At 44.9% G+C, this 27,123-nt stretch overlaps 1 protein-coding gene across 1 annotated transcript in view; it reads left to right on the forward strand.

Annotated features, from left to right (window-relative positions):
• Positions 1-301: 301 nt before the first annotated feature.
• The window catches only part of LOC110497062 (prostaglandin F2 receptor negative regulator), a 42,766-nt gene continuing 15,944 nt past the window's right edge, over positions 302-27,123 (forward strand). Inside the window, exons 1-8 of the mRNA XM_036952024.2 lie at positions 302-831; positions 4,564-4,932; positions 7,468-7,878; positions 9,108-9,467; positions 18,347-18,666; positions 18,763-18,883; positions 22,475-22,694; positions 22,808-22,992. Of these exons, the coding sequence (XP_036807919.2) occupies positions 774-831; positions 4,564-4,932; positions 7,468-7,878; positions 9,108-9,467; positions 18,347-18,666; positions 18,763-18,883; positions 22,475-22,694; positions 22,808-22,992 (2,044 nt within the window). The 5' untranslated portion in view covers positions 302-773. The remainder of the gene's footprint in view (positions 832-4,563; positions 4,933-7,467; positions 7,879-9,107; positions 9,468-18,346; positions 18,667-18,762; positions 18,884-22,474; positions 22,695-22,807; positions 22,993-27,123) is intronic.

Here is a 27,123-nt window from a genome sequence, read left to right on the forward strand (position 1 = left end):
TAGATGCTTTTTATAGTGGAGATCATGTTTATAAATTGCCTGGCTGGGCTGATGAGACAGTGGGTTGAGACAGTATGTAGCTTGTGGGAACTTGTAGAATAGACACTGGCTGGAATGCAGTTTTAACCAATCAGCATTCAGGATTAGATCCAACCTTGTATAATATCTTGACAATTTGACTGCTGACATGCCAGGCATTTTAGGACTATCAACAGTGGACTAATGAAAATATCGTTTTTGAGTTAAATTCCCCTTTAAAATTTGAACCTACACACCTCTTAGTGGCCCCTTGTAGATGTGCAATGATCTGAAAGCAACATTTCAATAGGCTAACGTTACACATACTGTATCGATGATGATGATATTCTGTAGGCCTATTATTCAGCTCTAAATAGCCACTAGTGAGACGACATGAGATGAGACTTGGGACAGAGCTACCTGTGAAAATCCCGCCGCTACTCCCCTCCTCCAAAAACTGACTTCCGGACACCGCAACGTTGTTCCCTCCCTCTCCCGTTCCAAAACCAAACACTGATTAACGACACTCAGTATGAATTATGCGAGCGTACACGGTCGCTACCAGTGGACTTTCACTGCACGCACGTCCATTTAACGGATATCTGAACGTCTATTCGCCAGTGTCGGTTCTCGTGGACAGCATTTTGGGGATTTCTGAGAGGTCGCCGGTGGTTGGGTTTGTGAACTGAAGGTCCGAGAGGACTCCTTTCACCCGTGGCGGATTTTAATGACAAAGGAACGAACTGGGAGTTAAAATGACGCGAATTTGCAGGATGGAACATCTATCTCTTCTACTCTTGTTTTTATCGATGGGTAAGTTATATTTGAAAAAGGGTTGTCTAACGGTCTGATAATATCGTCATAATAACGCGTGTGCGGTCGTTTAGTGGGAACTATTAAATTGACATGCACACGCGGGCACGTTTTCACTTAAAACCTGATAAGAATCTCCATTGACAAAGTAATTAGTCAAATTAATTTAAAGGCAATGTTATCAACGGATTTTTACTGATCATGCTGTTCCTCCTAAATTAATTACACATGACTGAGTTTTACTAAAACGAACCTTTTTTTAAATATGTGAATAGATTTTCCCACGCCCAACTTCATCGTTACATGTAGGCTACGGTGGTTGGTCACAGGTGAGGGTGTGTGGCAATTTTCCATTTCAGCTCCTCAAATCCTGGTCGAAACTTTTAATCGTTCAATCAAAGGAATACGAGCGAGAACTTTTTAATTAATTTAATGACATCAATTAAGTTGACAAGCCTTGACAATGGCCAGTTACATGGAGGCACCATAACACGCGATGGGTAGCCGTCCAATTCGCATAGATCCCCTTGATAAATTGAACTAATGTAGTTGAACTTGGAATGGCGCACTGTCCACCACTGATGGACCTCTCTGTTATTATAGTCATTGGTTATCTTATCTCAGTGATCAAGGAAGAAATATAATTTTCGTTTAGTTGATCGGACCCATTTTATTTCACAACGGTGTGTAGGATGGGGAGTGTGTGTGTCAACGTACACTTTGCGTCGCTCAGGGCTTCCCTGTGTTTGTGTGAGCGGCTGAGTTTTTAAATTGGTGTGGTACTGTGAGATTAACAAATGTCAACAGTTAACATGTCTCCAGCCTTCCTGGAGCAGGGGATGTGTGTGCCCTTGAGCCATTCCCGATGGCTTTAAAGGCGTCCGCATGCTTCCCAGCCGAAACCGTTCGGAAGAGTTGGTGCATATATTTAAACGATATTTTTTTCTTCGGTTGTTACGGCACACGTTAGTCACAAGCCGGAGTCTCCCGACTTGTGACAGACAGACAGGTAGGGATTCTACAGGAAAGTCTGTCATTTAACGAGATGACTCGTATTCATACACTTTATTTTAATTGAACTACTTCACCAAACAGCTTAGTTAGATTAGTTGTGCACCGAACAAAAATGTAAACGCGACGTAAAGTGTTGGACACATGTTTCTTGAGCAGAAATAAAAGATCACAGATATTTTTCATAGCACAGCTTTTCTCTCAAATTTGGTGCACACATGTATTTACATCCCTGTTAGTGATTGTTTCTCCTTTGCCAAGATAATATATCCACCTGACAGGTGTGGTATATCAAGAAGCTGATAAAACGGCATGGTCATTACACAGGTGCACCTTGTGCTAGGGACAATAAAAGGACACTTTAAAATGTGCCGTTCTGTCACACAACACAGGGCCTCATATGTTTTGAGGGAGCGTGCAATTGTCATACTGACTGCAGGAATGTCCACCAGAGCTGTTGCCAGAGAATTTAATGTTAATTTCTCTACCATAAGATCCCATTTCTGTTAGATCTGAAATGTGGTCGGTGCCACTGTATGGATGGTGTGACACAATTACGAAGCCTAGGCACACAGGTCAAATTGAGCTCCGTACTGGATCGCCGTGCACTTCTCAAATTTTGTAAGAATGTGGAGGGCTCCGTATTGACGTGAATGCTTGTGACGGTAGGGAGGTCCTGTATGAACACACACTGACTTCCATGACAACGTCCTTCACAACAGCTCTGCGCTGTTCGGCAAACTGCATGACTTCTGCAGAGGCCAAATCATTGTAAATACTGCACAGCCAATGCAGACGGCAGATTGACAATGCCTCACCGTTTAGCCGCCTCCATTGTCCTCAAGCCTGTCTCGCCGTAGACCACTTGTATGGCATCGTGTGGGTGAGTGGTTTGCTGATGTCAATGTTGTGAAGAGTGCCTTGTGGTGGTGGTGGGGTTATGGTATACAGGAATATTTTTAGCAAATCTTGACGGCGAGGAAATATAACCACTTTTCAGTGCGGCCCACCGGACCTTGTTGAAGACCGAATGCGGCCCCCAGGGCAAAATGAGTTTGACAACCCTGGCCTAAACAATAAATACATGCACACGACCCCAAACATGTTGATGACGTACTACTGCCCTAGCTCTCCAAAACCCTTATCTGTATTTATGGTTTTCAGCAGTTACATTTGCCCATTTGTTGCCTCCATGTTAACTACAATTCCTACGCTGTTTTAACAATTTTGGCAACATATGCTCATATGCCCCTTATCTTTCACATTGGCAAGAAATAATTTTCTGAGTAAAAAAATATGCACTTCCTGTAGCAGTTTTGCACAGATCAACAAGCTGTGTGTGCCTCCAGTTGACGAACGACACTTCCTCAGATTACAAACAGGTGTTCGGGATGCTAGACTGCTAATTAGCACAGGTGGCCACTTATGTCTTCCCTAAACAAGTGATATGGCCATGTGGGAACACTAAACCTAACTGGGCTGTCTCATATTGCCTGTTTACTCTGTGGCCCTCCGGCTGTTTGTTTGGATAAGAGTTGCATGGTAATATTAGTCACACTCCTAAGTGGTGTCCGACCAGTATAATATCCCTTCTCTTATGACGTAGGGTAAGTCAAAGCGATGACATCCCCAGAACCAGACTGTTCCAGCAATGTTTTATGGACCACCTTCCCTCAAATGTCTATTTCTCCAGTTCCTTGAGTGTCCCAACATGCTAGAACAGGAAAAGGGTTAAGTATACTGTATGTCAACAAGGTGTTTTGAAGTGATATGTTAATCACTAAGGGTCCAACTAAGGCAGTGGTGTAGGATCATATTGGAATGCTGCCAACGTTACCATTAGAAGTAGAGCGTGATGGAAATGTTCTCAGAAGGCTTTGCTCTTTGGTTGTTCCAGTTGGGATGTAACAGGGACTATTTCTGGGCTGTGGGGTCGTTCTTTTGAAAGCTGCTGGTGCGTCGTCCCTTTGTTCTTGCCAAATGAGCTGACCTCTTATCATTTTTCCTGATACTGTTCTTTGGTTTGTGGTGTGTGTGGGTGGGGGAGCTTGTGTTGCTCCATGCTGGCCATGGCATGTGCACGCTCTTCCCCTCAGCCTGTTCAGACAAGCCTGGTGTGTGTGCATGTTTGCTGCTCTTTCCCCTATGCCCATCCAAACAAGCCTGTACTTTATATAGGTCTTCTCTCTCTAGCTAGAGTAAGTGGTCTAGGCTGTTCCCTTCTCTAGCAAGACTGTCTCTCTCTATGGGTGCATCTAAATAGTCTCTAGTGGCTTCCTTTCCTCAACTCCTTTCCTTCTACTCCAGTCTAAGAAGGTTACCATAGGCTTTGCTTTCACCTGTTACTCTGTCAGTGGGAATAAAGGAGATGAAGAGAGGAACCGCTTCAGATTATTGATTCACCCGTTGAGTGCAGCGACGCTAGGGTTCAGGTGTCAATATGTGGGCCTTTTTATAGAGCACCCACCCACCCACCCACACACACACTGTGGGTTTGGAATCGCAGAGGAATCAAACCAAAGGTAGCATCTAAGTGTATATTTAGCCTGACCTGTGCTAAATATATCCATGTATCTCTCAACTGTATGCGTATTGTTAAGCAGAGAGGCTTTCAAGAGATTAGCGAAGGAAGTCTGATGTGGTAGGAACGCTGTCATTGTGTGGGGGATTCTGCAGATGTTATGTATGCGGATCTGTCAATGACGTGTGTCTTCTCTCTAGGTGTATCCCATGCCAGGGTGGTGTCTGTGTCCCCTGGCCCTCTGCTCCGTGTGGAGGGCCAACCTGTCTCACTGCGCTGTGATGTCACTGACTACGAGGGGCCCAGGGAGCAGGATTTTGACTGGACCATGCAGCAGGCGGAGGCGGGGTCTATCCAAGTAATCTCCACCTTCGACCCAAAGTATTCGGACTTGTCGCTAAGCGACCGGGTGGCCAGTGGGGACCTGAGCGTGGTGCGGCTGGGGGACAGCGTGGTGGAGCTGAGGATACAGGAAGTGAGGTCTTCAGACAGCGCCACGTACCTCTGCAGTACACCCAGTACGGACTCTGTCTTCAGCGGGAACTACAACGCAGGGGTGGCGCTCAAAGGTGGGTCAGACACGAGTATGAGAGACTTATAGACTGTCTTAACCATCAGTGTGGAATCACCGTATATACATTTAGGAGAACTGTATTAACTTTAAACTAGATTAGTCAGACCTCCATTATGACTTCTAGTTTACATAGAGGCTGGCTGGGTTGGAAGACCCATACAGCGTGTGTGTGTGTTCATGTTCTCTTGTTGTGGTTTGTGGTCTATTGAACACTGCTCATATCCCTTGCTTACACATGACACGCTCTCTTAAGCTGGTGTGTTTGTCAGACCACACACACACGTGTGCGCTTATATACTGTATACACATGGACACAGCTGCACTTTCCTTAGATGGACTGGTTCAGGATCAGCTATGTAACTTTAACCCCAATTATGCTAATCTGCTTTGGGGAGGGAACCGGTTCCTAGATCTGCTGCTACTAGTGAGGGGTGATCAAGTGGTGATTTCACTCATGTTCACACACGTTCAGTCTTCCAACACACACACACTTGGAGAGCAGATTCCAGATGGGTGTATTTATCTCATGTCAAATGGGGGTTGTTATTTCTGTTGAGCTGACTATTGCCCTGTTCTGAACAGTCTGTCTCAATGAGCTGAGGGAGAGGAAAAGAAAGAGGCTTAGTGGTGAATTGTGCTGACGAGGAGAGCTGGAGCAGGTAGAGGGGTGAGATTTATATTGTAAAGTCTTAGTGCTCTTGAACTACTAGGTGATTTTTAGTGCTGTTTGTAGCCATGCTGTAAAACAATGTTTAATGGTGGTGTAGTTGAACTAGTAGACGGTTTGTATACAAAGTACAGTAAGATCCATTGATGTAACACCATGTAGTGTAAATTAGTTTACTCTGGTATGAAGAGTCACATGTGTAGGTGAGGCAGTCTACTGACCTCTCCTATTGGTGTCTACGCAAACGGCATTCTCCACCAAAACTTTCGGTTTTGTGTTTGCTTGGCTCACTTGTCTATCTAATACATTATTTTCTTCCGGCTAAAGTGGCATTGACATGTATAATGTACATTGCATTTGAAAAGTATTCAGACCCCTTGACTTCTACATTTTGTTACGTTACAGCCTTATTCTAAAATGGATGAAATATATATTTTTCCTCAATCTACACAATAATGACAAAGCAAAAACAGGTTTTTACATTTTTTTTACGTGTGTGTGTGTATACAGTTGAAGTCGGAAGTTTACAAACACCTTAGCCAAATACATTTAAACTCTGTTTTTCACAATTCCTGACATTTACTAGAAGGTAAAGATTCCCTGTCTTAGGTCAGTTAGGATCACCACTTTATTTTAAGGATGTGAGTTGTCAGAATAATAGTGTGATTTTATTTCAGCTTTTATTTCTTTCATCACATTCCCAGTGGGTCAGAAGTTGACATACTAATTGAGTGTATTTGGTAGCATTGCCTTGTTTAACTTGTGTCAAACGTTTCGGGTAGCCTTCCACAAGCTTCCCACAATAAGTTGGGTGAATTTTGGCCCATTCCTCCCGACAGAGCTGGTGTAACTGAGTCAGGTTTGTAGGCCTCCTTCCTTCACATGCTTTTTCAGTTCTGCCCACAGATTTTCTATAGGATTGAGGTCAGGCTTGGGGTCATTGTCCATTTGGAAGACCCAACTATTTTTTTCTGACAATTTGTTTTTGCTCCCGCCCTGAACAGACTGAATGCTGCTTCTGCTATGACAACTATTCATGATCCACTGAATGGCTTTCAGCACGTTCAACATTAATAATGGCTTTCCGTTGTGCGATGTTCACTTTCTCCGTACCCGAACACATAGACAGGAATATGTTTAGCTAGTTAGTTGGGGGGGGGGGGGATTTTTAACTGAGTGTGACAGTGATTTGGCAGCTCCAGGACACTAAGTCAAATATCAAAGACTTGGTAGAATGGCAGCTTACTGAGCTTAGAGTAAGAAGGTTCATCAGAAAATGAACACTTCAAAGCACAGTATCATTCTTGTTTAGAGGCTGAGGGAGCGGGAGTGAGGAAGAGCGTAAGAGAGGGAGTGCGATGAACAGATGAACATTGCGAGAGAGCCACAGGCATACAGTCTCTCGCTCTCTTTCCCCTTTCGTTTCTCTTCTGTTTATTCAGCTGTGACGGTCAGAGTAAACAGGGCTTCTCTCTCCTCTGATGTGATTATCAAATCTAAACCCTCCTTACACATACTGTTGACAGCAGCACCCCCCATTACACCCCTCACTGACAGCCTAAACCGTGTGTGTGTTTTGGGGTGGTGGGGGGGGGGGGGGGGGGGGGGCAGATAAGGAAGATGCGCATGTGTAAGCTTGACATTTGGTATTAATAGATTTTTCATGGATTATAAAAGCAGTAATGACTCTTGGCGATGAAGAAGAACGAACATGATGACATTTTGAGATGTGTTGGCTTACGGCAACATCTGTTAGCGTTCTGTCACTATGACATTTAACATGCAGTAAAGAACCATGTTGCTGTAGTGAAGCAGCAAATTAACGACGCTAGCCGTGTGTGTAACTCTGTCCTTTCCCTACAGTCATTGCTAACACCCTGAAGGTGGCCCCGGAGGCCCCAGAGCCCGTGGTCCCCGAAGGTGGCGACATCACCCTCTCCTGCAACGTCACCCGCCACTTCACTGATCCCACCTACCTGTCCGTCACCTGGTCGCTACGGAGACCAGGCATCCCATTGGTGGATATCCTGACCATTGGCCCAGATGGGGATGTGGTCACAGGAAGTGGCTCCGCCCAGCGCTATGCTGACGGAGGGCTCCGATTGGCTATTCGCAGAGATGGGGCATTTGGATTGGTTGTTGCCGGGGTGACGCAGGCTGATGCAGGGATGTACGTGTGCACGGGGAGGGAATGGATTCACGAGGAAGGGGGTCAGTGGAAGAACATCGTGGGGAAGACTGTGGAGATGGGAGCTGTGGCAGTCACACCTACAGGTAAAGGGGATGGGGTGTGTTTTGTGTGTACTTTAGCATGTTGAAACATTCAGCTGATCCTAAATCACTCCCCTTTGACCTTAACCCCGAGATATTTGCAGATCTGTACGGTCTGGATTAGTATAAGCAGTGCGATTCCACAATATGGCTTCCACCTTACAGATGTAGGACCAGCTGAGAGAGTGGGATCTGGGGGATGGTTGTCGTTTCTATGGCCTCTACTTTGTTTTAGCCTAGCAGCATTTCTTTGTGTTGGAGAGGCTCTTGACCCAGAGATCCTTCTCAGCCCCTCCCCCTGTCAGGCCTTTATCCTTGGGTGTGTGAGGTACCCCCGACACACACACACACACACACACACACACACACACACAGTGGTTGCCTGGGACACCATCTCCCCTGAACCCTCTCCTGCATGGTGAGTGATTAAAATGGGGTGAGAGACTGAGGGACTAGCTTAGCAGGAAGACAACATGGAGGGACTGGGCCTTCCTTTACATGCTGTATCTTAGTACAGACTAGTGTAGCCATGCAGCCACTATTGACTGTCTACTGAGATGCTAAAGTAAAGAGGATTGGAGAAGTCTAACAGGGGCCTTTGTCCTGGCTCTCTTGTCTAAACATACATAGTGAGCTATAGTGAAGTGATCTCACCTACCAGATATCCCAGTCTCCCATAGTAGCAGTATCCAGGATTTAATTTGAGAAATATAAACCCCCCCCCCCCCCAAAAAGGGTTTAGCTTCAGTTCAGTCTCTGGAATAATGAGTTGTATCTTGTTTTAATGTGATTTTCCTTGACTTTTCTTTCTATAGCTTTGAAACTCTTACCATTTAGCCTAAATCGTTCTCGGCGTATATTCACTTTTAATAGTTACCCATTTATACTTGACATTTTGTGGTTTCTAGAGCTTTTGAAATTGGCTTTTTTAATAAATAGTCATCCTTGATCTTCTATATGTGGGTCTTTCAACTTCTCACTGTTGGTTCTTTTGATCTGGATGGTTTTAATCAAGTTTTACATGTTGAGTCCCTTCTACTCCGTCTTCTCTTGATGTGAGTACTTGTATCTCCATATCCAACTGTGCTGGAGTGTTCTATATTTTCACCATATTGCTTCTACTTATCCAACCGGTCCAGTTCTACAGGTGTCTAGCAGTTAGGACCTAGGGGTTGTTTCCTTGTTTATTGGTTCTAACGGCAGCCATTTTGTCTTCTCCCTGTGCCTTCCAGCTCGTTCCCTGTCTGTTGTGGCCATGTCCAACACCACGCTCAACATGGACGACACCCTGACCCTCACCTGCCTGGTCTCCGCGGGTAACTTGGCCTCCCTGGCCCTGGAGGTCACCTGGCTTGTGGACGGACGCACAGCGGTTAGCCAGGACCGTGACGGGGTGGTTTCAAACGGGTCCCCCTCGGTGGGGCTGGAGCGGACGGGGCCAGGGGAGTTTAGGCTGGTGGTGAGGGGGGTAAGGGGGTCTGACAAGGGGATGTACTCCTGTAGGGTCCGGGCCTGGGTCGGAGGAGGAGGAAGATGGTACCAGGCTGCAGAGAAGACCTCCAACCCAGTACAAGTTCTAGTCACACAGATCAGTGAGTGAAAGTGCTGTTAAAATAGCTACTGTATGTTTTTCAGGTCTTGAAATGCTGTCCAACCAAGATTACCATATCTAACATACTATTAATAGCATTGGCCTCTCACTAGGCTGACTTTGAACACACATGCTTCACCGTGGCAGTACATCAGTGATGCCTTGTACTACAGAGACACACAGGAACGAACACACACACATCACACACAGGCACCCGCAGAGTGAGCCTATCCTTTAGTCAAGCCTTTTTTCTGACATACCTGCCCCCACAGTGAAAAATATAGATTATTCATGCCTGTTAAGGCCTAGCTAACTCCTTTCTCTGGTTTTACACCCTGTTTCGCTCCCTCCCTCTATTTAACCAGGCAAGTCAGTTAAGTACAAATTCTTATTTACAATGACAGCATGGTTGCTCTGGGACCTAAGCGGTGGTGTAGGGTGTAACTGTATATGACCTGACAGGTTCAAGGTGCCGTGGTGTCACTCATGCCATCCTGTGTGTTTGGGTGGTCGTGTAGGGATTCATTAGGGACCACCGTAGCAAAACATTTTGCAATGGATAAGTTCATGTCGTCCCTCCCAGTTTGGTATAGATTTTCATGACCTTTTAGGCCAGTGGTTCTTAACTGGTTTTTCCTCAGGACCCAAATTGAATCAGGTTGTCTCAGTCCCGGCCCAATATTCTCATCGCGAAAAGAATCAACAAAATACAATCTGGATTTTTAAATGTTATATAGATAGCACATGTATGACAAGGGAACAACATTCCAACCTCTTTCATTGTCATTAATTCAATCCTCCCCATATTCTTGATGAAGAATGTTAATGATGGTTTTGGGTTTCTGAACTTTAAATGTTATTAATCATTAGTTTTAAAAGGTACCTGAGGGGTGTCATAGCTGAGGGGCTACACCAGAAGTTGGTGGTTAAGATTGGAACGTACTGAGTGTAGGGGAAATGATCTCGTGGCAGGCATTGATAAGGGGAGAGAGCCATGGATTAGTGATGAAAGGGGTCCAGGTCATGTTTAAGGGAGAAGAGTTTATGGTCCGTATCACTTAGTTTCCTGCCTAGCAATAAAGATACAATGTTTGTTCAGATGTGTAGGAGGAGACTCAGCATAGGAGAAAGGATTAAATATCAGTGCTTGTGTGAATGACTTTGTCTAATGCGGCTGTATTGGCCCTCTGGGAAGAATAAACTTGGTTTGCACTTTCATAGTATCTAGAGTTTTTACACTGAAAATGAGAATCTAACAGTAATAAATTCACTGTTTTGAGACTTCCAAAATAGCATTGCTAATGGCGTTTTATATTGAAAACACTCTGAAGAAACCTCCTGTGACGCACATTTGCGTCGCGATCCAGCAGTTGATAATCGCTGCTTTAGGCTACGTGTTGTATTTCTGTGTGAGGAAATGCCATAAAGTCCATTGGGTTAGCATGATAATAAGCAACCCCACTGCTCCTAGTGTATGAAACTATCTTAGAAATCAGATCTTGAATGCGCCACACAGCAGCTGTTTGTGCTGCTGTGGGGTTAAATCTGCTCTGGAACTAGGTCTGCCTGGTGCTGGTTCTCTAGAGTCCCAAACCTGACGCTCCTCTGACACACACACACACACACACACACACACACACCAAACGCTGTGCAGTGAAAATGGTCATGGAGGAAAGGAATGTGTAGCCAGAGGCCAGAGTGTAGGAGTTCCCTCTAGTACCATAGAGCCCTACACCAACAGACTCACCAACCATATGTATGTGTTGGTGGTTACTAGATGTCTGTTTTCTGTCTGCCATTGTGCATGTTGAGAGAAGTGCCCTGGGTTAAGCCTAGTGGGAGAGGGTCGTAGGCAAGGCCAGACATCAATGGAAGAGGAACTCTGCCTACGTCTGGAAGACACACATTCACACTCGCACCCAAATCCCATGAAATTCAGACCTACTACGCTGAGGAAATGGTAGTATACAGTGCCTTTGGAAAGTATTCAGACCCCTTGACTTTTTCCACATTTTGTTACGCAACAGCCTTATTCTAAAATTGATTAAATACAAATAAATCCTCAGCAATCTACATACAAAGCAAAAAACAGGTTTTGAGAAATGTTTGCACATTTATTAAACATTAAATACCTTATTTACATTAGTATTCAGACCCTTTGCTGTGAGACAAATTGAGCTCCGGTGCATCTTGTTTCCATTGAACAACCTTGAGATGTTTCTACAACTTGATTGACCAAGAACCCAATGGTCACTCTGACAGAGTTCCTTTGTAGAGATGGGAGAACCTTCCAGAAGGACAACCATCTCTGCAGCACTCCACCCATCAGGCCATTATGGTTCGGTGGCCAGATGGAAGCCACTCCTCAGTAAAAGGAACATGACAGCCCACTTGGAGTTTGGCAAAAGGCATCTAAAGACACTCAGACCACGAGGGAAAAAGATTCTCTGGTCTGTTGAAATCAAGATTAAACACTTTGGCCTGAATGCCAACCGTCACGTCTGGAGGAAACCTGGCACCATCCCAACAGTGAAGCATGGTGGTGGCAGAATCATGCTGTTTTTCAGCGGCAGGGACTGGAGACTAGTCAGGATCGAGGCAAAGATGAACGGAGCAAAGTACAGAGAGATCCTTGATGAAAACCTGCTCCAGAGCTCTCATTACCTACAGACTAGGTTGAAGGTTCACCTTCCATCTGGACAATGACCCTAAGGAAACAGCCAAGACAACACAGGATAAACCAGGAGTGTTGGGACAAGTCTCGATGTCCTTGAGTGGCCCAGCCAGAGCCTGGACTTAAACCTGATCCAACATCAATGGAGAGACCTGAAAATAGCTCTGCAGCGACACTCCAACCTGACAGAGCTTGAAAGGATCTTCAGAGAAGAATGGGATAAACTCCCAAAGTACAGGTGTGCCAAGCTTGTAGCGTCATACCCAAGAAGAATCAAGGCTGTAATCACTGCCAAAGGTGCTTTAACAAAGTACTGAGTAATGGGTCTGAACACTTACGTAAATGTGATATTTACGTTTTTCTTTGCTAATTTATAATCTAAATAGCAAAATACCCCATAATGCTTTTGGGGGGGGTGACTATTTAATACATTTTAGAGTAAGGCTATAACCCAACAAAACGTGGAAAAAGTCAAAGGGTCTGAGTACTTTCTGAATGCACCGTATGTAGTAACGTGCACGCACACACACTCTCTACAGGATACCTCCAACCACCATAAACCTCTGTCCAACAGTAGAGGTGTAGTATAAAGAGTTGGAAGTCACTGTGTCCTTCTAATCCCCTATGGAGCTATAGAGGGGGCTAGCTACCCTGGTGCGTCTTTCCTTGACTGATTGGTACTATTGTTTGACTCTAGATCTGCAGTCCATCACAACAATAGGTACTGTATGTCACAATGATGACGGAAGCATGACACACACCAGAGGTGGTACCTTAGTTGTGGAGGACGGGCTCATAGTAATCACTGGAATGGAATCAAAGGATTGGTAACATAAACATGGTTTCCAAGTGTTTATCATTCCATTTACTCCAATCCAGCCATTATTATGAGCCGTCCTCCCCTCAGCAGCCTCCTGTGGTTGCACACACTTCATGAGCCATTCTTAAAGGTGCAATTTGCAGAAATCCTGTTTGCTAATATTCTAATAGTTTGCCTAATTTCAGTTTGTGACAAAACAAGCAGTCATTCTATAATCACACTGTACCACCTAAACTGCTGTGAAATACCTTTTCAATAGCCCAAAGTCTTGTTTTTAGTTGTTTGAGGCTGTTGCACAAAACCGAGAGTAAAATATGCCAAAACATTCAATGAGGATGACAGATCTGTAACTCACATTTCTATGTGAATTTGGTTGAGTCGCCCAAAAAGTGACCTATTACAACTAAGTTGCTGTTATTCTTCCTCCATCCTACAAACCCCCCCCCCCCTGTGGTGTTAGTGCTGTGTCACCTCTCCCATACAATCACCCAGAGTCACCATAGAGTTCAATGGGTTCTCTCCAGTGGAGGCTCCAGAGAGGAGGGGGAGGACCATCCTCAGTGAGTTTCATAAAAATAAACCGTTAAACATGAATGTTACACTTTTTTAGATAAAACAATACAAAATATATTCACCAAATCATTGATTAAAACGCATTGTTTTGCAATGGTCTACAGTAGCCTCAGCAGCACTCTGTAGGGTAGCACCGTGGTGTACGAATGATTCACACCCTAGATCAGCTAGATGCAGGCAAGAGTGTGGAAGGTGGCATTGAATGTGTCACTCTCTCACCTTGATTACAAAAAATGACCTTGACCTGTGCACCTATGGTGACTTTCATTCATAGGCTAGGTTGTAGCAAACTCATGATGGGGATAGGGAAGATTTGCTTATCATGTAGTAGCCTAAACCTATCAATGTTACATTGAGCTGGGTGAATCCACCATACTGGAACAGAAAATAAGACTAATCATAAAATAAATTATCATTCTCCCTCATCATAAACAGCACCGACCACCTCTGGTTCTCTCTCTAAATCACCTTCATGTCTGAGTCAGGCTTCAGGATGCTCAGTGGCTGCTGTATACTGAGGGAGTGAAGGAAAAATGATGATGCAGGGTGGCGACTGAGTGGAGGAATGCACTCTGGGTCATATCTGGTTCAACACAGACACACACCACATGCTCAAACACCCCAGTGAAACCAGAGAAACCTCCGATGAAGGCCGGAGCTCCTTGGCAGTGGAGAGAGTCCTCTGAGAACATTCCTTGGAACATGCTTAGTCCCTTTTCTTTCTCTCTCGCTCTCCTTTTCTCTCGCCTCGCTCATCCATCTGTCTCTGTCTTCACTCCAGATAGAACACCTGCTTGCTCTGTCCTAATAATTAAATCTCCCCTTGGCATTTTGGTTTGTTGCACAGCATGTGTGTGTGAGACACACTAACTATATTAGGTGTGTGTGTGCAGACACATACTCTTGAGTGTGTTTATTATTTATTGGAACCAATGTTGAACTATTTTCATGAAATATACAGAATTTAATTAGTTACGTCTGGTTTGTGTGGTAGTCTGTATGAACAGGTGAACTCTAGTACGTTAGTAAACGTCTCTAGAGTTGAGATGGTCAGATAGTTCCCGTCTGTTATAAACGGATGTTATCTCTATGGTAACACACCCAAAAACTTAAACGGCGCAGAACTCCACACTCAAACGTCACACAGTGTCGCACTCTTAGCTCCCAGGGAAACATGGTGGCTGAAGTATATTGTTCCCTTACTGAACAAGGTCAAAGTACAACTCATTTTATGTTCTTACCAGAACTTCATACTGACGTAAGATTGGATTACTTATTTCAAACACAGGCCAGGCTGTGTTTACCGTTGACACTCCAGACCTGTACTAACAGTGAGTCACTCACCCCCCCCCCCCCCCCCCCCGGAGATATTTGGCAGTTAACACTGTCAGCTTGCCCCTGCTGACACAACCCTAAGACAGGTCTGATCCAAATCAATTGAAACACAAACTGGTTTTATCATGACTTTTAATCAACTGAAATGTCCTCCGAAGTGTCTGTCTGTTTAGCGAGTGTGTGTGGTTGTGTGTGTGTGCTTGTAGTTTATTTTTATAGGTCACACTTTTAAAACCTCTCTGGGATATTCGGGAAGGTAGCATCCCACCTCAACTGCCAGTGAAAGTGCAGGACGCCAAATTCAAAACAAATCTCATAATTAATATTCCTCAAGCATACAAGTATTTTACACAATTTTAAAGATAAACTTCTTGTAAATCCAGCCACAGTGTCCGATTTCAAATAGGCTTTATGGCGAAAACACCACAAGGATTATGTTAGGTCAGAGCCAAGTCAAAGAAAAACACAGCCATTTTTCCAGCCAAAGATAGGAGTCACAAAAAGCAGAAATACAGACAAAATGAATCACTAACCTTTGATCTTCATCAGATGACACTCATAGGACTTCATGTTACACAATACATGTATATTTTGTTTGATAAAGTTCATTTATATCAAAAAATCTCAGTATACATTGGTGTTATGTTCAGTAGTACCAAAAACATCCAGTGATTTTTGCAGAGACACATCAATTTACAGACATACTCATCATAAATGTTGATGAAAATACAAGTGTTATGCATGGACTTTAGATAAACTTCTGCTTAATGCAACCGCTGTGTCAGATTTCAAAAACACTTCCAAAAAATGCACACCATGCAATAATCTGAGTACAGTGCTCAGACAATAAAACAGCCAAAAAGATATCTGCCATGTTGTGCAGTCAACAGAAGTCAGAAATAGCATTAGAAACATTCACTTACCTTTGATTTTCATCAGAATGCACTCCCAGGAATCCCAGTTCCACAATAAATGTTTGATAACGTCCCTCATTTATGTCCAAATACCTCCTTGTTTTTCACGCGTTTAGTACACAATCCAAAGTCACGACGCGCCGGCAAGTCCATGCGAAAGTTCAGTTGAAAGTTATATTACAGTTCGTAGAAACATGTCAAACGAAGTATAGAATCAATCTTTAGGATGTTTTTATCATAAATCTTCAATAATGTTCCAACCGGAGAATTCCTTTGTCTGTAGAAAAGCAACTTTCACATGAACACGCATCACGAGCTCATGACACTCTGCCAGACACCTGGCTCAAACAGCCCTTATGAGCCCCCACTTCACAGTAGAAGCATCAAACAAGGTTCTAAAGACTGTTGACATCTAGTGGAAGCCTTAGGAAGTGCAATATGACCAATATCCCACTGTCTTCGATAGGGCATGAGTTGAAAAACTACAAACCTCAGATTTCCCACTTCCTGGTTGGATTTTTTTTCTCTGGTTTTTGCCTGCCATATGAGTGCTGTTATACTCGCATCATTCAAACAGTTTTAGTAACTTCCGAGTGTTTTCTATCCAAATCTACTAATAATATGCATATATTAGCAACTGGGCCTGAGTAGCAGGCAGTTTACTCTGGGCACCTTATTCATCCAAGCTACTCAATACTGCCCCCCAGTCCCAAAGAAGTTAAGACAAGCAAGCACCTAATCCTGAATGTGGTTAGTTTGTAGAACAGTGGTTGTCAACCCCTATGCTGTGCTAGGCTATACCCAAACCATGTCTGTTTTTCAATACGACCTTTCAAGTAAACAGAACTGTGGTTCTAGTTAGAGTGCGCCTGAGATAGCACCTCAGTCTTTAGCCACAACCACAACCCAGAAGTAGCTGTATGAAGAACATTTAATGTATTCTACATCTCTATGGTCCATACCAACCAGTTGGGAACCACAGCCAGGCTAATGGAAACCTAGTTGTGGTGTTCGGTTTCAAAATGTGCATTAGTCTTGTTTTTGTTGAGGGCCATTACCACCTTCATCAGAGCAGAGTAGTGTTCTTCACTGCCTGGTATCAGCTCTCTACTGGGTGGACTAGATTTCAGCTTTCTATTCCCTTAACAAATGGCCCTGGAACAGCTCTTGTCCTGTGCATAATGCCTCAGTTTATCCGGTCTTGGGTAAGTAGGGGAGGGTGGGTTTGTTATAATGTATGTTTCGTTCCATTTGTAGGCCATTAGCAGGAAATGTGTTTGAGTCGTTCTGCAATGCGAGTCTTCCTTTGGTCTATTAATGGAGCTACTGTGTGTGTGTGTGAGAGAAAGATGGATGAGGGGTGTGAAAGCGGCGGAATGGGCACATGGCTAATTGGCGGGGATTCTCTCCTCACAAAGGAAGGAGGATTTTTGCAGAGCTTGTGATGATCCTCACAGCAGTGTAGCAGATGGTGACAGTGCATGATTCAGCCCCTGTGACGTCCAAATGACACAACGTGGAAAACCCATGACCACACACACACGCGCTAATCGAGAGCAAGGAATGTGTGTTCCCTGTTCATTGGAGCATAAAGGGACAATCTGTAGACTAAGAGGTCTGACTGAGATACCAGCCCAATCACCTACTGAGACCCAACACACACTCCGCCACTGACACTTAACATTGATACACTGTGTGTGAGTGTTTGAGAAGTCTGATTGCCCCATTTGCGCGCACACACTAGGAATGGGGTTTAGAAAAAATGTCACTATTTGAATAGTATCATGAATTTTTGTCATATCATATCTATATCTAGATTTTTTGCTTAAGTTTTTAACCTGAGCACTGCTGTGGGAAGGAGAGAGGCTGATGCTCTGCTGAGGGACCAGTGAGATGGGAGCTAGCGAGACGAGTACCCAAGGCAACCCGACTACAGCCAAGACAGGCTAACTTGTAGAAGCAATTTTTCATCCCATTTATCAATACCTGTCTGGATTACAGGAGCCTAGACGCTAGCTAGCCAGCTATTGCTAGTTAGGCTAATTGAGGCCATATGCTGTGCTTTCTCCCCAACCTGTTCAGATAAGACCGCCTACCTGTTGGTTATTGTTGTTCTATCTTGCACTGCATTAGTGAACTCTCATTCCACTTGCTACACATTGAGCCTCTTTGCTGCTTTGATTGGCCAACATAACCAACAAGCTACACACGTGAAGGCTAACAGTACTTTATGGGGCACATGTCATGAATTACATTAAAGTTCGTTTTTATTAAATTCATAATTTGAAAGGTCATGGTATAACAATGTCACATGGATTGGATTGGATTCATGGCTACAGATAGGGAAGAGCTCTGCTCACCACTACCTTAGTGGCTGTGAAGTGGCTTCCAGATTATTCCTTTTTAACTAACTGGTCTGGTTCTGTGTACAGCAGGAGTCAACATGTTACAATACCCTGAATGCACTAAGGTGGATGTCACCATGTCCCTTTACTGACATTTAGTCTATTTATTAATGTTTCTCTCTCTTCTCCCCCCCCCCATCTTTCTGTCCCTCCCTCCAGAGCCTAATTTCGCAGTGACCCTTACCTCCTCGTCGACCCCGCAGGTCACAGGTGACCCCACAGAGCTGGCGTGTCATGTGACCAACATCACCCACTTCCTTGCAGGGGGCCGACTGGGCGTGACCTGGGAGTACACACCACTTCCTGGTCCACCTGGCGACCGCCTGACAACCACACAGACCACCCTCCCTATTGGTTCCCTGGATGCCCACGGCAACCTGAAGTCTGGGACGCTGTACCGTGATAGGCTGGAGTCTGGTGCCATCGTTCTGACCCGAGTAGAACCGGATACATTCAAGCTCCGCTTCCTACGCACACAGGTAGGTGTGTGTGTGTACCTCAAGCACAATCATTTGTTAGACAGACAAGTTTGTGTTAAATCAAGTGCCGCTAAAAATGTGTGTGTGTACCGTCAGGACGTGGACATGGGGGCGTATGCGTGCAGTGTGACAGCGTGGACTCCCTCTAGGCAGGGTGGAATGGAGGAGGCAGCAGAGTTCCTCACCCCCCCTCTGACCGTCCGATGGGAACCCAAACGTAAGTAGTGATGACGCTCTCATATCATCTCGCTCTTCTTCTCCCTCCTTCCTTTTTTATTTCTCTTTTGATGAAACCACCTGAATATAGCAATGTTGCTATTTAATACATTAGTCATTCTGCTATGTTCATTTGTTTTCTATGTGATGTGTTTGAGGTAATAAGGGACGTGTGTTCTGGATGGGAGTCCAAGCTAGAGGATGTAAAACATTACCATGTAACCATGGCTTGTTTCATGTTGGCTGCTCAACAAACATGATAGAGGAAGTCGAGGCTGCAATGTATGTCTGACAACAGGAAAGCCTGTACCATGGCACACCACAAGTCTAGGGCACACACACACACACACACACACACACACACGGATGCATCAGTCTAACATACCAGAGATGGTGTCAGTCAGTTTGGCGTGTGAGTATTTGTATTTATTATGGAGCCCCATTAGTTCCTGCCAACGCAGCAGCTACTCTTCCTGGGGTTTATTATGGAGCCCCATTTAGTTCCTGCCAACGCAGCAGCTACTCTTCCAGGAGTTTATTAAGGATCCCCATTAGTTCCTACCAACGCAGCAGCTACTCTTCCAGGAGTTTATTAAGGATCCCCATTAGTTCCTGCCAACGCAGCAGCTACTCTTCCTGGGGTTTATTAAGGATCCCCATTAGTTCCTGCCAACGCAGCAGCTACTCTTCCTGGGGTTTATTAAGGATCCCCATTAGTTCCTGCCAACGCAGCAGCTACTCTTCCTGGGGTTTATTAAGGATCCCCATTAGTTCCAGCCAACGCAGCAGCTACTCTTCCTGGGGTTTATTAAGGATCCCCATTAGTTCCTGCCAACGCAGCAGCTACTCTTCCTGGGGTTTATTAAGGATCCCCATTAGTTCCTGCCAACGCAGCAGCTACTCTTCCTGGAGTTTATTAAGGATCCCCATTAGTTCCTGCCAACGCAGCAGCTACTCTTCCTGGAGTTTATTAAGGATCCCCATTAGTTCCTGCCAACGCAGCAGCTACTCTTCCTGGAGTTTATTAAGGATCCCCATTAGTTCCTGCCAACGCAGCAGCTACTCTTCCTGGAGTTTATTAAGGATCCTCATTAGTTCCTGCCAACGCAGCAGCTACTCTTCCTGGAGTTTATTAAGGATCCCCATTAGTTCCTGCCAACGCAGCAGCTACTCTTCCTGGAAACTATTAAGGATCCCCATTAGTTCCTGCCAACGCAGCAGCTACTCTTCCTGGAGTTTATTAAGCATCCCCATTAGTTCCTGCCAAGGCAGCAGCTACTCTTCCTGGAGTTTATTATGGAGCCCCATTAGTTCCTGCCAAGGCAGCAGCTACTCTTCCTGGGGTCTGTCAAAATGAAGGGATTTATACCATTTTAAAAACATTACAATACATTCACAGATTTCACAACACACGGTGTGCCCTCAGGACCCTACTCCACCACTACCACAACTACATTACAAAATCCATGTGTACGTGTGTGTATAGTGCGTGTGTCTGTGCCTATGTTTGTGTTGCTTCAATAATGTGCATTTTTTTCTGTTTTTTAAATCTAATTTTACTGCTTGCATGGGTTTGGTATTTTATTAGGATCCACATTAGCTGTTGCAAAAGCAGCAGCTACTCTTCCTGGGGTCCACACAAAACATGGAACATGACATAAAACAGGACAAGAGTAGCTCATGGACAGGACTATATACAATAGGGAGGGTGGTCTACTTGATGTGGAGTAGAGTTCCATGTAGTCATGGCTCTATGTAGTACTGTGCGCCTCCCGTTGTCTGTTCTGGACTTGGGGACTGTGAAGAGACCTCTGGTGACATGTCTTGTGGGGTATGCATGGGTGTCTGAGCTGTGAGCTAGTAGTTTAAACAGACAAGCTTGTCAACACCTCTTACAAAAACAAGTAGTGATGAAGTCAATCTCCTCCACTTTCAGCCGGGAGAGATTGACTTGCATATTATTAATGTTAGCTCTCTGTGTACGTCCAAAGGCCAGCCGTGCTGCCCTCTTCTGAGCCAATTGCAGAAGTCCCTTTTTGTGGCTCCTGACCACACGACTAAACAGTAGTCTAGGTGCGACATAACTAGAGCCTGTAGGACCTGCCTTGTTGATACTGTTATTAAGAAGGCAGAGCAGTGCTTTATTATGGACAGACTTCTCCCCATTTTAGCTACTGTTGTAAACTGTTTTGACCTTGACAGTTTACAATCCAGGGTTACTCCAAGCAGTTTAGTGACCTCAACTTGCTCAATTTCCACATTATTTCTTACAAGATTTAGTTGAGGTTTCAGGGGTTAGTGAATGATTTTGTCCCAAATACATTGCTTTTAGTTTTAGAAATATTTAGGACTAACATATTCCTTGCCACCCATTTTGAAACTAACTGCAGCTTTTTGTTGAGCATTGCAGTCATTTCAGTCGCTGTAGTAGCTGCTGACGTGTATAGTGTTGAGTCATTTTTTCAAAGCAGGTGGCATGACATTGGTAAAGATTGAATTAAGTAAGGGACCTAGACAGCTGCCCTGAGTGACAGCTATGAGTCCTAGTTTCCACTGTTGATTTGAGTCTAAATAGTTCTCAACAGTCGCCCTTCGGCTTCCAGATTCTCACAAAATAACCTTTTTACACACACTCACCCAAACTGAACTCTGTGAACCAGGACTACAGACAAAATAACCTTTTAACACACACTCACCCAAACTGAACTCTGTGAACCAGGACTACAGACAAAATAACCTTTTGACACACACTCACCCAAACTGAACTCTGTGAACCAGGACTACAGACAAAATAACCTTTTGACACACACTCACCCAAACTGAACTCTGTGAACCAGGACTACAGACAAAATAACCTTTTTACACACACTCACCCAAACTGAACTCTGTGAACCAGGACTACAGACAAAATAACCTTTTGACACACACTCACCCAAACTGAACTCTGTGAACCAGGACTACAGACAAAATAACCTTTTTACACATACTCACCCAATCTGAACTCTATGATCCCCGTAAAGCAGGTTAGATGATGGCGATCTAGTTTAAAAGCTATTGAATAGCGATGAGGATATACAGTAGGGAGTTTGTATTTTTCTCCCACTTCTAGTTCTGACTGTCTTCCTCTGTTTCCTCCCAGCAACTCTGGGAATCCCCTTCTCTCTCTGTTCATCTCTCAATCTCTCCCTCTTTGTCTCACTCTCTCTGTCCATCTTTCTCTGCAGAGCTCAGTCAGTGTCTTTGTCCATTCATGAAGTCTGGACTTTCCTACTGATGGTCAGTCCCTGTGGCTACTACTGACAGCTGGTTGTTAGGTTAGAGTAGCTGTGGTTGCAGAGCGTCTGACTGTTTACTGTCTGTCTGTAGTCCTGGTTACTCCCTACCACTCTACTAGCTTCAGGCTCTATCTTGATTGATTGCACTGCTTCCCTTGCCATTACCTCGGTACCCGGCCCACACTATCACACAAATCCCAGTTGCTCTCATGGTCCTTGATTTAGGTTGCGCTCCAGGCAGCTTTCTAAGTCATAAAGTCAGTCAGATTGACTGACTCACTGATTATTAATTGATTGATTGATCTGTCTCCCTCCAGGTCCATCTCTAACCGCCGTGGCACAGCGTGTGCGTGAGGCGGTGGCGGGCGGAGCCACTTTTGAGATGAGCTGTACCATATCCCTTGTGCACTTACAGGACCCGGGCTACTCTGTGCTGGTGCAGACTCAGGACAGTGTGGACTCTGCCACTAGAACCGTCCTCTCTCTCAGTCCTGACTCTGTACTACAACATGGAGGGGCTACAGACCCTAACCGCAGGTACACACACACACACACACACAGTACTGAGCAGTATGTATCATAAGATGAATGAAGTTGTTGTGGTATTACTAGTGAGCTATGTTGAAAGTAAACTGGGTTCTGGCTCCCAGGGACAGCCTGGTTCTGACTAAGACGGGTCCGGCTGAGTTCCGCTTCCGTCTGGCCGGCGTGCAGCAGGCTGACAGGGGCTTCTACTGGTGTGACATCACCGCCTGGACCAAACAACCAGGCCAGGCCTGGACCAAAGCTGTCAGCGCCAAGTCCAACAAGGTCCAGATCAACTTCCAGGAGACTGGTATGAGGATAGAACACACACTCTGACCACCACTGAGTTACATACAATATCTTCTGTTTCCTACTGAGCCTATACCCACTAGACTTTTACTGAAGCTCACACATGAACTCTAAATATACTCTCACACATGAACTCTAAATATACTCTCTCACATGAACTCTAAATATACTCTCACACATGAACTCTAAATATACTCTCACACATGAACTCTAAATATACTCTCTCACATGAACTCTATATATACTCTCTCACATGAACTCTATATATACTCTCTCACATGAACTCTATATATACTCTCTCGCATGAACTCTAAATATACTCTCTCACATGAACTCTAAATATACTCTCTCACATGAACTCTAAATATACTCTCTCGCATGAACTCTATATATACTCTCTCACATGAACTCTATATATACTCTCTCACATGAACTCTAAATATACTCTCTCGCATGAACTCTATATATACTCTCACACATGAACTCTATATATACTCTCTCGCATGAACTCTATATATACTCTCTCGCATGAACTCTATATATACTCTCTCGCATGAACTCTATATATACTCTCTCACATGAACTCTATATATACTCTCTCGCATGAACTCTATATATACTCTCTCACATGAACTCTATATATACTCTCTCACATGAACTCTATATATACTCTCTCACATGAACTCTATATATACTCTCTCACATGAACTCTATATATACTCTCTCACATGAACTCTATATATACTCTCTCACATGAACTCTATATATACTCTCTCACATGAACTCTATATATACTCTCTCACATGAACTCTATATATACTCTCTCACATGAACTCTATATATACTCTCTCACATGAACTCTATATATACTCTCTCACATGAACTCTATATATACTCTCTCACATGAACTCTATATATACTCTCTCACATGAACTCTATATATACTCTCTCACATGAACTCTATATATACTCTCTCACATGAACTCTATATATACTCTCTCGCATGAACTCTATATATACTCTCTCACATGAACTCTATATATACTCTCTCACATTCCCTGCATCGGCCTAGTTGGCTGTGTTTGATGTTCGTGGGAGAGAGATGTAACTAATTACTGAAACCTCTATTACTGTCTCTGGGGAGGTAGACCTCTTGAGCACGCTCTCTCTCTACATCTCTCTCACTGTGGAAAGACACGCGCTCTCTCTCTACAGCTCTCTCACTGTGGAAAGACGCGCGCTCTCTCTACATCTCTCTCGCTGTGGAAAGACACGCGCTCTCTCTCTCTCGCTGTGGAAAGGCACGCGCTCTCTCTCTCTCGCTGTGGAAAGACACACGCTCTCTCTCTCTCGCTGTGGAAAGACACGCGCTCTCTCTCTCTCGCTGTGGAAAGACACACGCTCTCTCTCTCTCGCTGTGGAAAGACACACGCTCTCTCTCTCTCGCTGTGGAAAGACACACGCTCTCTCTCTCTCGCTGTGGAAAGACACACGCTCTCTCTCTCTCGCTGTGGAAAGACACACGCTCTCTCTCTCTCGCTGTGGAAAGACACACGCTCTCTCTCTCTCGCTGTGGAAAGACACACGCTCTCTCTCTCTCGCTGTGGAAAGACACACGCTCTCTCTCTCTCTCTCTCTCTCTCTCGCTGTGGAAAGACACGCTCTCTCTCGCTGTGGAAAGACACGCTCTCTCTCGCTGTGGAAAGACACACGCTCGCTCTCTCTCTCGCTGTGGAAAGACACACGCTCGCTCTCTCTCTCTCTCGCTGTGGAAAGACACACGCTCGCTCTCGCTGTGGAAAGACACACGCTCTCTCTCGCTGTGGAAAGACACACGCTCGCTCTCTCTCTCTCGCTGTGGAAAGACACACGCTTGCTCTCTCTCTCGCTGTGGAAAGACACACGCTCGCTCTCTCTCTCTTGCTGTGGAAAGACACACGCTCGCTCTCTCTCTCTCGCTGTGGAAAGACACACGCTCGCTCTCTCTCTCTCGCTGTGGAAAGACACACGCTCGCGCTCTCTCTCTCTCGCTGTGGAAAGACACACGCTCGCGCTCTCCATCTCTCGCTGTGGAAAGACACATGCTCGCTCTCTCTCTCTCGCTGTGGAAAGACACACGCTCGCGCTCTCCATCTCTCTCGCTGTGGAAAGACACACGCTCGCGCTCTCCATCTCTCTCGCTGTGGAAAGACACACGCTCGCGCTCTCTCTCTCTCGCTGTGGAAAGACACACGCTCTCTCTCTCTCGCTGTGGAAAGACACACGCTCTCTCTCTCTCTCTCTCTCTCTCTCTCTCTCTCGCTGTGGAAAGACACGCTCTCTCTCGCTGTGGAAAGACACGCTCTCTCTCGCTGTGGAAAGACACACGCTCTCTCTCGCTGTGGAAAGACACACACACGCTCGCTCTCTCTCTCGCTGTGGAAAGACACACGCTCGCTCTCTCTCTCTCGCTGTGGAAAGACACACGCTTGCTCTCTCTCGCTGTGGAAAGACACACGCTCGCTCTCTCTCTCTCGCTGTGGAAAGACACACGCTCGCTCTCTCTCTCTCGCTGTGGAAAGACACACGCTCGCTCTCTCTCTCGCTGTGGAAAGACACACGCTCGCTCTCTCTCTCTCGCTGTGGAAAGACACACGCTCGCGCTCTCCATCTCTCTCGCTGTGGAAAGACACACGCTCGCGCTCTCATCTCTCTCGCTGTGGAAAGACGCACACTCTCTCTCTCTTACATTTGAGTCATTTAGCTGTCTTAGAGGAGCAAATATAGTAAAGTGCCTTGCTCAATGGCACATCAGCAGATGTTTCACCTAGTCGGCTCGGGGATTCGGACTAGCAACCATTCGGTTACAGGTCCAACGCTCCTAACCGCTAGGCTACCTGCAGCCCTTCTTCCTCTCTATGAGGTGGAAGCTTCAAAACGGCACCCCATAACCAACCTCTCCTGGACAAATCAGTTAGAAGCTTCAATGATCCGTATCATCTCGTGTGCGTTGAACCTGTGTTAGAGGAGACACCATACTGAGTCCCTCTGTAGGTGCTTATCCACACACACACGCACTAGAGGTCGACCGATCATGATTTTTCAATGCCGATACTGATTATTGGAGGACCAAAAAGGCCGATACCGATTATTGGAGGACCAAAAAGGCCGATACCGATTATTGGAGGACCAAAAAGGCCGATACCGATTATTGGAGGACCAAAAAGGCCGATACCGATTTATTGGAGGACCAAAAAGGCCGATACCGATTTATTGGAGGACCAAAAAGGCCGATACCGATTATTGGAGGACCAAAAAGGCCGATACCGATTATTGGAGGACCAAAAAGGCCGATACCGATTTATTGGAGGACCAAAAAGGCCGATACCGATTAATCGGCCAATTTTTGTATTTTTATTTTTACATTTGTAATAATGACAATTACAACAGTACTGAATGAACACTTATTTTACCTTACTATAATACATCAATAAAATAGCCTCAAATAAATAATGAAACATGTTCAATTTGGTTTAAATAATGCAAAAACAAAGTGTTGTAGAAGAAAGTAATATGTGCCATGTAAAAAAGCGAACGTTTCAGTTCCTTGCTCAGAACATGAGAACATATGAAAGTTGGTGGTTCCTTTTAACATGAGACTTTAATATTCCAAGGTAAAAGGTTTTAGGTTGTAGTTAATGCAGTATTTATAGGACTATTTCTCTCTATACCATTTTCTATTTCATATACCTTTGACTATTGGATGTTCTTATAGGCACTATAGTATTGCCAGTGTAACAGTATAGCTTCCGTCCCCCTCGCCCCTACCTGGGCTCGAACCAGGAACACATCGACAACAGCCACACTCGAAGCAGCGTTACCCATCGCTCCACAAAAGCCGCGGCCCTTGCAGCGCAAGGGGAATAACTACTCCAAATCTAAAAGCACGTGACGTTTGAAACAGTATTAGCGCACACCCAGCTAACTAGCTAGCCATTTCACATCAGTTACACCAGCCATTAGGCTGATAGGCTTGAAGTCATAAACAGCGCTGTGCTTGTGAAGAGCTGCTGGCAAAACACACAAAAGTGCTGTTTGAATGAATGCTTACGAGCCTGCTGCTGCCTACCACCGCTCAGTCAGACTGCTCAAT

Source organism: Oncorhynchus mykiss, chromosome 18, assembly GCF_057628025.1.
Source record: "Oncorhynchus mykiss isolate SJ-2025 chromosome 18, ASM5762802v1, whole genome shotgun sequence".
Taxonomy (NCBI): domain Eukaryota; kingdom Metazoa; phylum Chordata; class Actinopteri; order Salmoniformes; family Salmonidae; genus Oncorhynchus; species Oncorhynchus mykiss.